Below are 17056 nucleotides of genomic sequence, written 5' to 3'. Positions count from 1 at the left end.
AGATCAGCTACTGTCACTTTCAAATATGTTTGCGGCAGACTCTGCATTCACCAAGCCCAGTTCTCAGCCTCCGAGGCACAGCCACGTCACCTTCCCCAGCATTTATTGTGGTTAGATGTGTCCATGAGCTGCGTTTTGTAAGCAGAAGTGAGGGGTGTACGGTGGTCTGCTTAGCATGCCCGAGGCCTGGGTGTGATGGTTCCACCACCCAAAAAGAAAATAGAAACTAAAACAAAGAAAGCCAAACGACCCCCCAAACCCACAACCAAAACACCAAAAACATAAAAACAGCAAAGTAAACCAAAATAAGCAGTATGAGAAAGAACACATAACGTAAGAAATCAATAAAAAATCAAATATAAAAATAATATAAAATAGAATTGATAAACTCGACAGAACGAATACAAAAAGGGGAGACATAAATTATTAATTTCAAGGATGAGCAGTGTGAGATAATAAGCGCCATGGAAACTACAAAGAATGTAAGAGAATATCATGGATAAATTAATGCCTGGAAACTCCAAGTCCAGACAAAGATACAGTCCCCTTCACAGACAAGAAAGATATCCTGAAAAACACTACGCCCATTAAAGAGATTAAATTTGTATAGAAGTCTTCTTGCAAAGGCCTCAATGGTGATGCTGGGGAATCTTCTTTCTTAAGTATTTAAGAAAGAAATAAGATCATTTCTACACAAACCTCATCAGAAAACAAAACATTTGCTGAATTACTGTACAAGACCAGCATTACCACGATAATACAACATTACCAGGGCTCATGGGAAAGATTACAGACCAAAAAACCCAAGAAGGTACTTCAAATGTTCTAAAAATATTTTAATAAACCAAATATAGCAACATATAAACTATGCATACACACAGTATAACCAACGGATATGATTTTTAAAATGTTATTACTTTAGGGAGACAGTGCCATTAACCCCCACGAAACAGTCCCTTGCTCGGACACCCTTAGTGCGTCTTCCTCGAACTTCCTGAAGCAGCTCTGAACCGGCTCTCTGTGATGTCACTGTGGCGCCTCAGTGTCTTTCATTCCAACGATGAAAACAGATCCTTGAGATAAAGACACTGCCGCGCGTCCCCACCGCCTCATTCACTGCGTCTGGCACTGGGGGACTTCTGGTTCACCCCCACAGTCAACATGACCACAAAAGGCAAATGTTTAGAATCAACCAGGACATCAAGGCAGCCAGGACAGCACAGCTAAAGGCGTTCACAGCAGAAGACTTCGGAGCAGCTTCAGAAAGTGGCCAGGGTCTGGACGAGTGTGTGAGGTGAGGGGGCTCCCCGAGGGGAGGTAACCGCACTGCTGCTCTAACCGTAATGATCTTTTAAGGTTTAAGCATGCACAGTGTATTCTGATCACTCTTCATTTACCGATTGATTTCAACCAAGAAGACCCAAGAAGTCTCAAGGAAGAAAGGAATAGTTCCTTCAAAAATGGTTCTGGAAGAATCGAGTGTCTACATGGTGAGACATGAAATCTTGCCATATCTTAGACCATGTTAAACAATCAACTTGGAATAACTTACAGACATAGATGTATGAGCTATAAGTATAAGGTTTTTAGAAGGAAACACAGAGAATCTAAGGGATTATGAGTTTGGCAAAAAATTCTTAAATAAAACACAAAAAAGCATGGGCAAAAATCCCTCAAAGTGCAATAAAAACAATCTTGATTTTCAAAAGAAACTATTAAGAAAATAGAGATGCAAGCCGCAAAAAGGGAAAATATTTGCCGACATATCTGTGGTGAAGCGATTCCATTTAGGGTATCTAAAGAATCCTTTTACAAAAAAGACAACCTACTAAAAATGGGCAAATGATACGAACAAACACTTCATCAAGGAAAATGTGCTCGTGCAAAGATGTTCAACATCTCTGCTCATTAGGGAAGTGCCAATTAAGCCACAATGTGAGAACATCACACATCCAACTGGATGACTATAATTCCAAGGACTGACGACGACAAGGGTTTGTGAGGATTCGGGGCACCTGGGATTCTCACACAATGCCGATCTGATGACAGAATAGTTCAGCTCCTTTGGAGAACAATTTCTTGTAAGTCAGACATTCACTCATCCTATTATTTAGCAATGTCACTCGTTTTTATCTAAGAAAAAGAGACACAACAACTTTTATGAGACTAGGCAGAAAGTCTCTTGAAAAGCAAATTACTTATCATAGCTAAAAACTGAATTAAATACAAAGCTCTATTCATTGGTAAATACAGAACAAAACGTCTCATCTGCAGGAAATGAGACTCTAAACTAAAGAAGCAGCAGCCACTCACACACGCGGTACCATGAGTGAACCTCAGCGGCACGGCCTGCAGTGAAGGTCGCCAGACACAGAGTGCTGCACAGAGTCTCTATCTGCACAAAGTTCTAGAACAGAGACTGCAGTAGGGAAGCAGGGTGGAGGCAGCCAGTGGGCCCCCGTAAAAGTTCCCACCAGGAAACTTTCCACAGGATAAAAACGTTCCACATCATCATTCTGATGATGGCTATATGACTACATCCACTTGACATAACTTCTTGTACTGTTTATCTAAAATTGCTGGGTTTCATTGCATGGAAATGGTACCTAAATAAAGCTTACAAAAATTCTTACAACCCTCCCCACTGAAAGAAAACCATCCTTCATATCGAGACATAATTTCTGTTTTCAGTCATAATTAGTATACTTGAAATCATACTTTATTTTTATATGTTCACACTTCTAACAGTGTTTTGAAATACAAACTTTGTATTATGTTATTATATCCTTTGAAATACTAATTTGTGATGGCTTCTTGTGATTTATTTACATGTTCTATTGTTGGATATCATCTTAGTTATTTTTCTTGTTGCTGAGACAAAACACCTGACACCCACACGGTAAAGGAGGAAAGGTTTATTTAGCTCACAGTTTGTGGAGGTTTCAGTCCACAGCTGGCTGGCTCCTAGGCAGGGTGGCAGGGCTGAGGGGCATCGCGGAGGAGAAACAGCCCATGGCAGGGCGGGCAGGAGGCAGCGAGCAGCAGGCCCAAGCATCGAGCAGGAGCCTGCCTTCTTCTGTCCCTTTCTGTTCCATTTACACTGCAAGCCCACTGACTGGTGCCACTGACCTTCAGGACAGGGTTTCCATCATCCACACCCAGTTAATCCCAGTTCCACACCCTTAACCCACACCCACACATCAGGATCCAGCCACCTGCAAAACTCCCCACCTACGACCTTGTGAGGCTTTCCAGAAACAAGCCAGAATGGATTTTTATGTCATTGCCAAGTTTTGTAAGTTATAAATAAATCTAGGAAAACATATCACAAGTATGTGTATGCATTTTATTCCATAGCTTAGATTGTTTCCTGAAGCAGATTCTGCATAATATTTGGCTGGACGTTGGGGTACCTCCCTGGTACCCGTCAGTCCTCCGTCTGAAGAGAAGCCTTGGCTCCCTTTCGTGGCACATGGGGCTGTGACAAGCAGACCTTGGTCCTCAAAATGAACTCTCATGGACTGAGCTGTCTCTTCCAAAAACGTATGTCAATATCCTGAGCCTCAGTACCTCCAAACGTGACCTCAGTGGAACTGTGGTTTAAGTGAGAAGAGGTCAGAGTTGGTGCTCTCCTTGTGCCCAGTGTCCTGAGCAGGCAGGATAAGAGGACACCAAACAGAGACACAGGGGTGTTAGCAGCAGGAGAAGGAGAGCTCGGAGTGCGGCTGCTGCAGGTCAACACCCATCAGGGTCACCGCCACCCCCGGCATCTAGGAGAAAGGCCCTCGGAGCCTTGGAAGGAGCACGCCTCGGACCACCAGTGCCCGGCACTCTGAGATAACGTTTCCGTTGTTTAAAGCCACCCAGTTGGTGTGGTTTTGTCACAGCAGCTGTGTGAGACAGATACGTACTGTGACCCTCTCGCGCTTAACACCCAGCTGGTGGAGCTTCACCAGCGCCATTCCCAGCCCAGCTCGCTTCCCAGCCCTCCCGCTCCCTGCAGGGGCAGCCTTGTGTCCAGGGTCCCTTCCTGAGCGAAGCGTCCCGCTTTGCCTCCTGCCTCGGGAAGTGCAGTGGAGCTCGCTGGCCCGCTGCAGAGGGAACTCACGGCTCCCCTTCAGGCGGGGGAGACGTCTGAGCACAGAGGTGGTGCGGTTTTGTCTCCCAGCAGTCACTGACGATGAGTGCACAGGCTGGGGAGACTGCAGCTTTCGTGGTTATTTTAATTTTATTTTTATTAGCACGCCTTGGCCGCAACAATGACGACATTCCCTGTGAGAGGTTGGTACGCGTACATCCACATTTCATTCCTTCTCCACCCGTCTCTTTCCTCTCCTTCCTGCCCATAGCCCGACCCCCTTTCCATCGGAGAAAGGTCCACCTTCCCCCCGAGATTCCATCTCCAGAAGCCGCGGCCATGTCAAGAAATGGGAGGATAACAAATGCCACTGAGGCTGTGGGGGAAAGGAATGCTCCATTGTTCCTGAGAAGTAAACTGGTGCAACCATTATGGAAATCAGCATGGAAATTCCTCAAAAGACTAAAAGTAGGAATTCCAGCTGACCCGGCAGTTCCCCACTAAGTATCTTCCCCAAAAAGTTAAAGATCATGCGACAGTGATGTATGCAAAGCCACATTCATCATGGTGTGAGCCATAATAGCTAAATCTTGAAAGCAGCCTCTGTGTCCATCAGCAGATGACTGGATAAAAAAAATGTGGTATTTACCCACAATGGACTATTACTCTGTCATCAAGAAGAATAAACTTGAATCAACTGGAGGAAAACAGAAGTACCTTAAGACCATAATATTAAATGAAATGAATCAGACACAAGCTTCACTGTCACAAGGTTGCTTTGATATGAGAAACTCAAAGGGAAAATAAGGAGCAAAGTAAAAGATAGATAACAGGAAGATAATGACGCTCAATGTACGCTCTAGAAGGTCCATGATATAGGCAGACCAGATCTAGTTTAAAACTCAGACTCCCCACTTATCAGACACCAAGGAATCTTGAGTTAGCTGCATAACCTCTCTGAGCCTCAGCATCTTCATCTATAAAATGAAGATAGAGTAGAAACTCCTTTCTAACGGGTCCTGAGAGGTCGTGAGGTGTCACGCGTGAACATGCACATGGGAGACACTTTAAAAACATAGAATCACTCTTTTCTGTTGACCTTATGATAAACTGAAGAGAAATAACAGTAGCATAAACGTCCAGAAGAGGCCAATTATATTAAAATCCAATTTTAAAAGCTAAGACATAGGCTGCCTCCCAGTGACTAACAGCACCCTACAGAATATGAATTTGCCCTGAAGTCACCACTGCACTGTCGCTGGGGCTGAGGAGCTCTGAGGACCCCGGTGTGGATGTTCGTGGGGGTAACAGAACTTTCGGCAACATCACAAAGTAAGAGGAAACAGTGAAGAAGGAAACAAAGAGAAAAGAAACCCAGAAACCACAGTGTGAGCGAGTGGGCGTCCTGCCAGGCGCCTGCTGTGACACTGCTTCCCACGGCTCAGCCGCAGCTGGCACAGGATGCTCATGCCGTCTGTCCGTAATTATTCCGTCCCTTCCACCTCTCTGAACAGAAATGGGCACTGAGGAGAGGGCCAGGCTGCAGGTGAAGCCCAGCGCCTACATCCGGGTGCCCAGGGAGCCCTGGACCACGCGCCTGCCAGTGGAAACGAAGGCGGCACACAGTTGAACTCCGGCTGCTGCAAAGTGCCTGCAAATGGGGCTTCGTGGTTCCTGTCCCTCAGAACAGCACGTCTGCTGTCCCTTTGGAGGTCATGGGAACCACCGACATCTGCTCCCATCATGTCTGTGTCTAGCAGTTTCCTGAAAAAGAAGAGCCCTTGTTTTCCTAAATGCCCCAGCTTGTCAACCATAGATGAGCCCAGCCCAGTAAACTGAGCTGCACAGGCACTGCCATGCTTTTAGAGACCACAGTCCTGTCAAACTGGCTCAGGCCGAGCCTCACGGCCTTTGGGGTGAAAGTCGGCTCCTCCCAGGCATAAGCAGACTGTCCTAAACCCTTCTGATCCCAGTGGTAGAGCAGAGGTGTTCAAATGACCCAGTTTAACCTCTGCCTGTGCCTCATCCCGTGAGGAAAATGGAAACATTTCCTCCAAGATTGCTGCAGACTTAGAGGAGACGAGGAACGCACAATGCGAGGGAGGCAGGGTGGGCCCAAAGCGGGCTGAGCTCCCCACCATTTGCGCTCCCAGCACCGCTGCTGTTACTGCTGGCTGTGCTAGATCCCTGCAAAAAAAAGGGCATCTTCCCTTCTGCACAGAATCACCTGGGTTAAATCATTCTTTTCCCTAAAACAACCGCATTTCTGGCGCTGGGATTTAAGCAATGAGTTGTCAACCGACACAAAGCAATTCAGGAGGTGAATCACGCTCACTTGCTCTGCCTGGAGTGGCCCTCAAATGTTCCCTTGTGCCCAAAGCTTATTGCAGATCGTTTGTCAGGATCTTGCCGCATCTGCTCCCAAGGCAGCATTGCCAAAGCGCCGGCCCACCCACTCGCGGCCTCTCCGTTCTGCTTCAGGTTGAGGCTGTTTGTCATCTGCAGCATAAAACATTCCAACTTGCAGAGAGGGGAGACCGTCTCTTCTATGACGGTGGCACTGCGGGGAAGCTGGTAAACTCCGCTTTACAGGTAGATATCTCAGTGGGTAAACCGTGGGGAACAATCATCACAAAGTAATATCCACACTCAGAGAGATTCTGAGGGGGTAAGGAAGTTTTGTGGTTTAATTCTTCCTGAATACCACCAGGATACCAGTCTACACCAAAACACCAACTCATTCCAGTAGGTTAGGAAGAGGATGGGCAGCTTAGGAGTAATAATCCCTGCAGCCTTTGGGGCCACGAGGGTTGGGTACTTCAGGCAGCCCTGTCCCTGCCTGGGAGAAAGCTCTTCCAGGTCTGTCAGTGTTCTATGTGTGCGAGGGCCTGAAAAAGTTTGAGGACCACTGCGTATATCTTCCGTAGTCTTCTTATTGTGACACTGGTAATAATTAATCACTCGATGGCTTGGTACTAATACATTCTAGAAAAACAGGATGTATACTCACGATGTGAGAGCTCACCCAGTTCAACAGCCGAAACCCTGGTAACCGGGTGAGCTTCCTCTGCAAAGGACCACATGCAGTAAAGGCAGCACAAACGGTGATAGCTCTCACAAGACCACCAAAGGAGGCAGAAATCCCTCAGGGACAGGACTGGGACAATTCAGTGATAGGACACAGAAGCTAGACGCTCGAGAGGCCTCAGTCACCGGAGAATGCCGAGGCCCCCATATGAGGCTCACGTCTCCCTCCTCCCGCCTCTGGAGGTCGTTCAGTGTGGTTCCCTCCGCAAGCTCCCGGTATCTGTCCGTCAGTTCAGGTTCCGAGGCCTAAGAACTGCGGTAGCCCCACCAGTCCCCACCTCAGGCCGTCCCCTAAACTGGTCACCAAACTGCTGTTGGACTGATTTGGGGGAGACACCTACATTACTGACAGGAATGGGCATCACAAAATTCAAATCTTCGCTCGCAGCAAACTGTGGCAGGCTGAACATTTCTCTTTTGATGGTTTCTGGATGGGAAAGATCCAACATACTCAGAATAGGCCTCTTTAAGAGATAAAGGTTTTATATTTCCACTTGGGCATCTTTGCATCATAAACAAAGCGTAGCAATTCTTTTTTCTCTCCTGTTCTCTCCTTTCTTCTTTGCATCCACCAATCAATTGATCTTTGATCCACCCATCCGTCCATCTATCCGTCCATCATCCATTCACCCAACAAAAACGTATTTTTGTCCCTCTGTCTCCAAAAAAGTAAGATTTCCAACACAGTAATCTTAAAGGGCAAAGACCTAATAAGGGGCCGCAATTTGTGTGCACAAGTAATGTAAGTGCCGTAAGAATGCACAGCAAACGCAGGGGACAGTCAAAGGGGAAGGCATCTCAGCTCCCCGGACAGGACATCTGCTCTGGGCCTGGAAGTGGGGGAGGCGCTAAATCACTTTACATATAATATTCACTTTAAATATCAGCAGTAAGATGAGCCTAAGCCTAACCTTGGTAGGATTTTGTAACAGCAACTTTCAGACTTTGGCATTTTAGATGGAGGGATAAATGCACAACCATTTTAACAATTCACACTAAAATGAAAAGATACAGCATAAACATCTATCTTCACCAGCCTTCACCAACTCCTCTGCAAAAGTTACTGCCATTGCCTGTCGACTATGGGTTTGTCCAGATATCGCCCCCTACAGTTAACTAAAATCTTTATGGTTGCTTGACATAGACAAAATCAATCCCATCTGACTAAGGAATGGATTAAGTAAGCCACCCCACACAGTGCAGCCCAGTAAATGAAGGAGCTGAGACTGCAGCTGAGCCCTGCCTCTCCAGGATCTGAGTATTCCCGTGTCAGCTAGAGTCGGGCCGGTGGCTTACACGGCTGTCCAGTGCAGTCCAAGGAACAGCTTTTGTCTGTGGGACTCACCCTGCTTGGCCTGGCAGGAAGCTGGGGCGGGAGGCACACGTGCGTTCATCCTCCCAGTAGAGCACTGTAGGGATACTGAGATGGTATTGGGCTCTCTCCCAATTTTTATTTTGTCTTTTTTGAGACAGGCTTTTGCCATGCCATTCAGGCTGGCCCTGAGCTCACTTTGTAAGCCAAGCTGGCCTCACACTCACCGGGACTCTCCTGCCTCAGCCTCCCAAGTGTTGGGATTACAGGCATATGCTACATACCCAGCCTTTCCCCAAATTTTTAGTGTACCATAAGCTTTTCCTATTGTTTCCAACAGGGGCTGACGAAGCTGCTGAAGGTTAGAGAAGGAACTCAGGCATGTCTGTCCTCTACAACCTAACTTTGTAAACAGCTTGTCAGTAATGGAAAAGGCAACAGAGTTTACCTAAGCTCCTCCCTCCGGGTCGGAGACTTCCCAAGGGGACCACAGGTGTCACAGGCGCAGAGCACTTACCCCAGACAGCCATGCACACAGCGAAGAACACCGTGGCCCCGTTGTCAAAAAGGTGGGTCACCTGGAAACAGGAGGACGGGGTTAGGCTGATTCATGTCACATCCGTTTTCAAACTCTAGTAAAAACGCCACGGGATGCAACCATTTTCGCAGGGCCGTTCTTGGATTGGTGCTCCCCTTGGCCCAGTAAGGGGGGACGCTCCGGCCATGAACAGCTCGGGTACGGAGGCCAGAGTCTGTTCCCTCTGTGAGGTTGTGGAACATTTATCAGAAGCCCCAATAGTCACACTAAGACTTTCTTTTGGGGGGTACACTTCCTCATACATGCGTTTGTACATGGACATGGGTCTATTTGAGACCAGGACAGCGTGACTTTAAAGGTTTCTAACTCCCAAAGCCCTGACTTAAAACCGCATTGATTCACCTTGAAAACATGGTTATTTTGCTTGTGGCTTTGAGCAAACATTTTTTGTGCCGCTCTCTGGATTTCAGCACTATGAGGTCCACAGACTGGACCCGTAAGCAGAATCCACTTCCCTCTACGAAAGCCCGGGTAAGGGCCCTGTTTACCCACCTTTCCTTCCAGCATAACTCGTTCTGCGGCAGACACCGCAGCAGGAGGCTAAAATATCTATCCTCACTGCTAGGTGGGCAAGTTCTTTCTGCCTCTAGTATAAATCACACCAATGCCCCTGCCAAACAGAAATGATAACTGATAGCCCATAAAGCACTATCCTTTTGGGGGGACATTTTATAGTTCCCTATCAAGTATATTTTATTGTCCCTTGGAGAAGGTATCAGGTAAAAACCAGTCTTTCTGTGTTATACCAGAGCGTAAAATACTTTGAATATTTCAAAAGTTCTTATCTTTCTCCTTCTCTGAACACAGGAGAGACGCAAGGCATGCAGACCCTAACCTGGGAGAAACGTCTGAGGTCTGATTCCCTGGGCCAGGGGAGCAGCGAGCTGCGCATGCGCAGCTGTGTCACCCCCCCCCCCCAAGCCTTGACAGCTCAAAGTTGCGCTGTTAGTTCGGGCTTTTCATTGGGGCAGCGCCCTGGCAGCGTCCGTGTGGGTTCTGGGACAGGCTGTGTGGTCACTGTGCGTGGTCATCATCTTCCCCGCACTCTCCTTTCTCCTGGCTACTATATCTCTCTTACACTGGCCCCATCCAACCCGCGGATCTAAACAACCGTGACAATACCTCCCGGGCCTGCAGTGCAGACGGCAGAGTTTGATCAGTGTGTATGTGCGTGTGTGCGCACTGGTGGTCACTGATCCCAAGGGGGGTCCCAGATCAGAGACACTGTAAGCTCTACTGTCCCCTGCCCTGTCATGTGGTCCCTGGTCTTGTCTCCCAGAAATCGGCTCCAATGAGCCACGCCACAGATGTTGGGGTCCTTGGGTGACATCAGGGGACACTGGAACTCTGGCTGGCTGAGGCCTGGAGAAGGCAGGTGCTGCCTGGACTTTAGCCCTCAGCTCGGTCTCTTTTGAAAATCACAGCTGAAAGATCTCGATCACTCATGCAAATGCATCTTCTCTACTTCTGCTTTGTTTACGGGAGTTTAAAAGCGAAACTTTGACCAGAGGAGTCTCCTGTGACGCTGGCAGCACACGGTGGTACCCGCGGCACGGTGTCCTCCCTCGTGGTCACCAAGATGGACAGCCGGGCACCTGAGCGCTCACCCTTACCCAGAGTGGTTATTACTTGCAGGAACAAAAACCCACAGGCCAAAATAAGGGCATATTTGGGTAAGACAAGTACCATTCCCTGCAGGAAGACTCCTAACTAGGCTTGAATACCCGAGACACCGTGCATTCTCTAACAGCAGACCAAGTCGCTGAAACGCCACACCAATCTGCTCAAGCGGGTGAAGGGAGGAGTCTCGGCAGTCAGCAGCCGCCTTCTCTGTCGTGTGGCGAGAGCCTACCTGCACACTGGTCAAGTAGACGGGAAGACGGAGGCACCCGGCCGGCTGTGGGCCAGCTCCAGGCAGGGACCCTTGTTCCTGCCCAGCATGAACTGTGGAGACAGCCCTTCCAGAGGGACGAGGGAATGTGTCCCTGTCTGTCCACACCAGTTGGAGATGGGCTTCTGACTCGTGCAAATGCAAAGGACAAGAATGAGGCATCCTCTTGGGTCAGTAGAACAGCTATTAATTGGATGGCATTCAAGTCTGGGTTTGGCAACTGGTTGGTTCAGAGGACAGGCCGAGCCGATGGCAAGTGAGGTACAGAAAACAACTGATTGCTTGTATTGTTTGACTGACTTGTAGGCCTGGGGCTGGCGGTATGAGCCTCAATCAGGAGGTAACTGTGTGCACTACAGCAAATACGGGAGACTTCCTTCTGTCTTGTTTTTGAAATCAAATATTGTCCTATTTAGTTTTGTTTTGATTTGTTTTGTTTTATTCAATGATCTGTTTTGATTGGTTTTATTCTGTTTTGCATTGATTTTACTATGTCTGATGGTATGGTCAACTATCGTGAAGATAGCAGGAGATATGGTGGTGGCCACTGTTGATTTCCTTTTACCTTGCTTGGAAGTTCTGAACCACTTTCACTGTTTTGTTTTGATTGGCTTTATTCTATTTTGTTAGGTTTTATTCTCTTTAAAATACAAATAAAAATAATGTAAAAAATATACCTACTGAAAAATCAAAAAGTTGTAAAAAAAAGTTTTGGTTTGATCCAGTATTCTTATAGATCCAAAGTCTGGTGATATTTCTAATAAATATCTGTAAAGGAAACCTAGCACATTCCCAACTCTGTCATCATTTTATTAAATTTCTAGTTAAGACCAAATGTTAAGCTCAGCAGGGTACAGAGGCAAAGAGGACAGTTTTGCAGTTTGATAAACTGAGGCCCAGCTACTTAGTGCTTGTGTGCCCAGGGATAGGAAGTTTTTGCCTCCCACCCTCTGAGCAAAACGGGATGGTAACACCTGCCTCGCACATGCTGAGGATTAGAAATAAGACACGCAGGTCACTTAGCTATGATTACAGGTATAACTCAACTATTACAAAAATTACTATTTTTCTGGACCTTAGGGTAGGTTAACCTCCAGTAGAGCCCCTATAAAATCTGAATAGGCAACTCATGGTGACCCCTTCCAGGAATTATAAATTCTAAAAAAGCATTTCACTTAAGCACATATTTTCACTTTACAAAAAAAATGTCTGAATTTCAAATCCACCAAAAAAACCTGAGCTTCTGCTTCCAAGACTCCTCTAAAGCAGAATTTCAAAACCTGAGTCATACAGGTTTATCCCATGACCTTTAAACAAAATTCTGTTACTGAGGGAACTCAATCTCCCCAAGTTGCTGTCTCCCAAGGTCACTGTTAAATCTGTCCTCAGGCACTCGGTCTGTCTGAGTGTTCTCGGGAAATAGGGAGAGCTATTTTGTGCCTTTTGGGTCCTTTGTGGCACATACTGAGAGCCAGGACCTGTCTAAAACTGCAGCTGGGTTCCTCCCACAGGCACAGACACCTGCAGGGCTGAGTCCTCCGGATGGGTGGGCGGGCCCCTGGGCTGTCCATCAAATGTTCTCTCTTCCAAAGAACAAAACTGTTGGAAGCCAACAGCATAATTACACAGATGCAGACTGCGGTAATCACAGAGATCCAATGAAAGCTGCCAACTCCATTTATATCTGGGATTCCAGCAAACACAGAGCGGTGGGTCTTAGAAAAAAATGTCATCCCCCAAACTCCAGCTACTTGGCATTAGTGATGCTACTCCAAAGTTAAAAACAATAAAAAAAAATCACTCTAGGAATTTGATATTTTAATAAAGTAAGACATATCCTGACTAAATCACATATGCTAGAAATAATGATGCCATGGTTTTGTTTTTTTCCCTGAAGCACTTTGACACACACTCTGTTCTTGGCCATCATGATGGTGAGCTGGACAGAAAGGGGAGGTAAGGTCTGAGTTTTAGATACGGGACAGCGCACGCTCAGAAGACCTGCACACGAGCAAGGTCCAGGAGGTGAGCACGGACCTTCTGCATCCAGATAGCGACTCTCCTGACGAGCAGGAGGGAAACGAGGACAGTCCTCACACGACACTTACTGTTCGCTAAGTGCTGTGCTGTCTACATCTTACCTCACTGTTCATAACCATCTCGTGAAACACGCATCAAGTGCTTCACTTGACAGATGAGAAAAGGCAGGTGTGGGCGTGGCGGGGCACGCCTGTAATCCCAGCACTTGGAAGGCCGAGGCAGGAGGATTGCCTGAGGCTGAGGCCTGCCTCGGCTACACAGTGAGTTCAAAACCAGCCTAAACTACATATGGAGACACTGTCTCAAAAAAACAAAATAAAACAGAACAACCACCACCACCTGTCCCCCCGCACCCCAAAAAAGGTTCAGTGATTAAATAACTTGTTTTCAGGTAAGTGCTAAAGACTCAGAACCTACGCTACCGTGAATACTCGATGGGAACAGCACGTGGCCATCCTATATCCGGGGAGCAGAATCAGTCCTGGAATATGCATCGCTGGACAGTCTGGTGCCACCTACGCAGCCTACCTCGGGATGTTTTTAATGTAAAGGATGAAGCACAGAGAAGCACAAAGTGCATCGCACAGATACCCACGGAACCCAGCAACATCGCCCAGGCCCCGCACACTGTCCAGAGTGTCCTCAGCGATAAAAGCGAACTGCTTTCAACAGCAAGAACAAAATGCTGCACCCAGCTTTGGCCCGCTGCGCTGTACCGTTCTGGGGCCTCTTACGTGGAACCACGTGATGCACGTAACGCACGTGATGCACGTAACGCACGTGATGCATGTAACGCACGTGATGCACGTTCGCACGTAATGCACATAGTGCACGTGATGCACATAATGTATGTGACGCATGTACACATTTGATGCACGTGATGCATGTATGCACATGATGCACGTAAGGCACGTAATGTACATAACGCACGTACAGGCCTCTACTTTAGCATCTTGGAGCCATCAAAGAGTTTCCCACAGCACTGAATTCGCAGAGGGGACTTGGTTACTCGCCACCCTTAAGTCATAAGCCACATTCATTGCACCCAAACGCCACCTGTCTGAATTACCTTGGCGTACACGCAGCTGTCGGACAGCCTCATGAAGGGACAGTATTTATCACACACAGGACACATGATGATATCTGTAGCTTGGCAGACTTCTTTACTGGAAAAGAGAACAGCAGAAGCCTGCATTTTCGATGACATGGAACATTTTCCTTCTCTGCTATTGCATTGTAACTTTCTGCTGCTAAGTAAGATCTGGGAGATACAATTTTCGTTCTTAGCTTTTTCTGTTATTAAAGTAAACCAGTTCCTCTACATGGAAATTGTTTGCCAGGTCTACTTATTTATCGGGCTATTTTTTGGCTTTACAATTTCATAGTTTAAACTCAGAAAAATACATGAAGTAAAAACATTTTCTGTCATATCTCAAATTATACAAAATCCTTTATAATATTTCACAGGTCAGAAACAATTTCATGACGAAATGGAAACAGGATACCTACAAAAGTCTGCCTTGGTCTCAATGTGCCTGGTCAATTAAAACTAAGAATGTAGGAATTAATAAAAATAACTAGAGAATTTAGTCCCGGGAGAAAATCACATCTCATTAACAATTTCAATCCCAGTACTCAGGAGGCTGAGGCAGGAGGACTACCACGAGTTCAAGGCCAATCTGGGCTACATAGTTTAAGTCCAGCCTGAATTACAGAGCGAGCCCCTGTCTCAACTTTAAAAAAAATTCACCAGAAAATAAACTATTTTGGTAGGCAGAGGCTCAATCACTTTTATTTTTTCACAGCCACTTGTAAACGGTACAATGACTGTTTTAAGCTTTGAAATAGTATCTCTAGGAATGTCTTAAAATGTATTCTGGTGAATATATTCAACACTGGGAAATCGAGGAAGAATCTGTCTACACTGAACTGTTCCCAAGGCACTTGGTAAGATGTGCTTGCAGCCGTGTTTAAGGGGCGCTTGTAAAAACAGAATTCACAAAACAGGTGTGTTAGCTAATGATTCTGCAGCATCAGGCACCTGTTTTAAGAAGGATGAAAAACCCAGAGGCAGCAGCATTTAGCCAGCAAGGGAAGGTGACCTGTCCCAGGATGCAGAGGAGCTGCCAGCCCCTAACTGTAACTTCCGCCTCTGTGGCAGCTGAAGGCCACAGCTCCCAGGGGAGCGGACAGAGACAGCCTAGGAGCTGGGCCTGTAGACGTTCCCTCCTGACACTGCTAAGGAAGTGGGGTGAGCATCCAGGTGAGTGCACGGTGTGTGGGCTCCCTCGGGAGCGCCTGTACCTGACTTGGCAGTGGTCCAGAGTGGTGACGCCGTACAGAAAGACGAACAGTCCAATGAAGGCCGCGGGGAAGAGCATGCCCGTGTACCAGCCCAGCCAGGCGAAGTACAGCCCTATCTTCTCTCCAAAGTACCGCCTGTTGGAGACGACAGTGGCACGTGAGGAGGTGAACACTGAAACCCGCCCCTTAGGCACTTGCCCTGCAGTGGCCTCGGTGATGCTGAGAAGGTCAACCAGGAGGCCGCACAGGGATCAAATCTAAACTCCCGAGTGTCAGTGTCTGTTCCTACTGCTTTACATGGGCAACAGAATTATCTTTCCATGAAAGATCACGATTGAGCACACACTTATCTGAAGGCACAGAGGGGCTTGGAGAGGACCAGAGAGGGAAGAGGGAGCCAGGCAGGGGCTCGTGTCCCAGCCAGGTGGAGGGGCGGTGGGAAGAACCAGGGTGTGGTTAGGCTGGAGAGGTCTGGGGGGAGGGAAATGAACGGGATGGGAAATTGAAGCGTGAGGTTTCAGAGCTGCTCTAAAGCACCTAACCTGCCTTCCTCAAACTTTCTCATTCCTCTGCTTTCTGGTTTACCAAAAATCCAGCTATTCTTCTCGGACTTAGCTCTGTAGCACCTCGAACCCATGCTTTGCATTTATTTAAATTATCTAAACTTACAGCCTCTCACACACATTATACCTAACCACGCAGGGCCTGCTGCCTTTCACTGGTTGTCTCAAGGACTCCTGCTGTGTATTTCTGTAGAGAACTGATTTTGTCAGTGCCAGAGACCGTGGCGTCTGTGTGTCTTTGCTGATGTACTTAGCACAGAATTTGGAACACAACAGGCAGTTAATGAATGCACATGGACGCACCCCAAAATCGCATTCAAAGCCCTGTCATTGATGGAGGAAGTTTGCCTGCAGCAATCATCTGAAATTTCTAATCAAATGGACCCTGAAATATGGATTGAAGCTTAACAGAAATTTGCTTCTTGGTTTTTCTCTGTTTTTCAAGCACAGGGTGTGGTCGAAGGAAAACGATCTCATCTTGGAAAGCATTCTCCTCTCACCCAGGTCATCTGGATCATTTATGACCCAACCAAAGAGCAGGACATAATTCACCAGGTCACACTGCAACATCGGGAGGAAACTCTGGGTGACCAGGTACCAGGGCTCTGGCAGGACGGACTGCTCCAGGGACGAAACCAGAGGTGGTTGGTCTCTTTCTTCTCCTTTTTGGGTTCATTCCCTAAGGCCTTGGCAGGGATGAAACATACCCGTTGCCCTAGGAAAACCAGACATGACTTTCTCTTCAAAGAGGACACAGGAGGTAGGGGCTGATGGTGCTCAACTTTAAAATGCAGGTGAAATAAATAATAAAATGCCGGAGCATAACGTTGCTGTGCCAAAAGGCAGGTCAGATACACTGTAAGAAAACATTCATTTGCACCACACAGTTACTAATTATCATAGGTTACCAGCAGATGGATTAGGACCAGGGATATAGCTCAGTGGCACAGCGCCTGCCTGGCAAGCATAAGTTCAAATCATGAGTTTAAATCCAGATATTCCTCAAAAAGGAACAAAAAATCAAAAAGCAGATAGACTTGGTGACTTGTAAATTAAAACAATCATTAAGGGTTATTAGATTTAAATTAAAATTAAAATCAGCCGGAAACATACTGGAATGACAGTAGCTCATCTGGACACTTTGCATAATGCAGAATGAGAGTCCCTCATCCAAAATGCTTGG

At 47.0% G+C, this 17056-nt stretch overlaps 1 protein-coding gene across 5 annotated transcripts in view; it reads right to left on the bottom strand.

The window, feature by feature from the left end:
- Positions 1–17056, bottom strand: part of Ano4 (anoctamin 4) — a 354709-nt gene that overhangs the window by 45860 nt on the left and 291793 nt on the right. For all 5 annotated transcript variants that reach the window (XM_063255442.1, XM_063255443.1, XM_005006337.4 and 2 more), the window contains 3 exons: positions 15311–15445; positions 14076–14172; positions 8995–9055 (listed from right to left, as the gene is read on the bottom strand). In XM_063255442.1, the coding sequence (XP_063111512.1) occupies positions 8995–9055; positions 14076–14172; positions 15311–15445 (293 nt within the window). The remainder of the gene's footprint in view (positions 1–8994; positions 9056–14075; positions 14173–15310; positions 15446–17056) is intronic.

Source organism: Cavia porcellus, unplaced genomic scaffold (genome assembly GCF_034190915.1).
Source record: "Cavia porcellus strain 051 isolate PalLab524CR breed Dunkin Hartley unplaced genomic scaffold, mCavPor4.1 scaffold_8, whole genome shotgun sequence".
NCBI lineage: Eukaryota > Metazoa > Chordata > Mammalia > Rodentia > Caviidae > Cavia > Cavia porcellus.
Note: the sequence above shows the minus strand (reverse complement) of the source record. Positions and strands in the feature narration are given on the sequence as shown.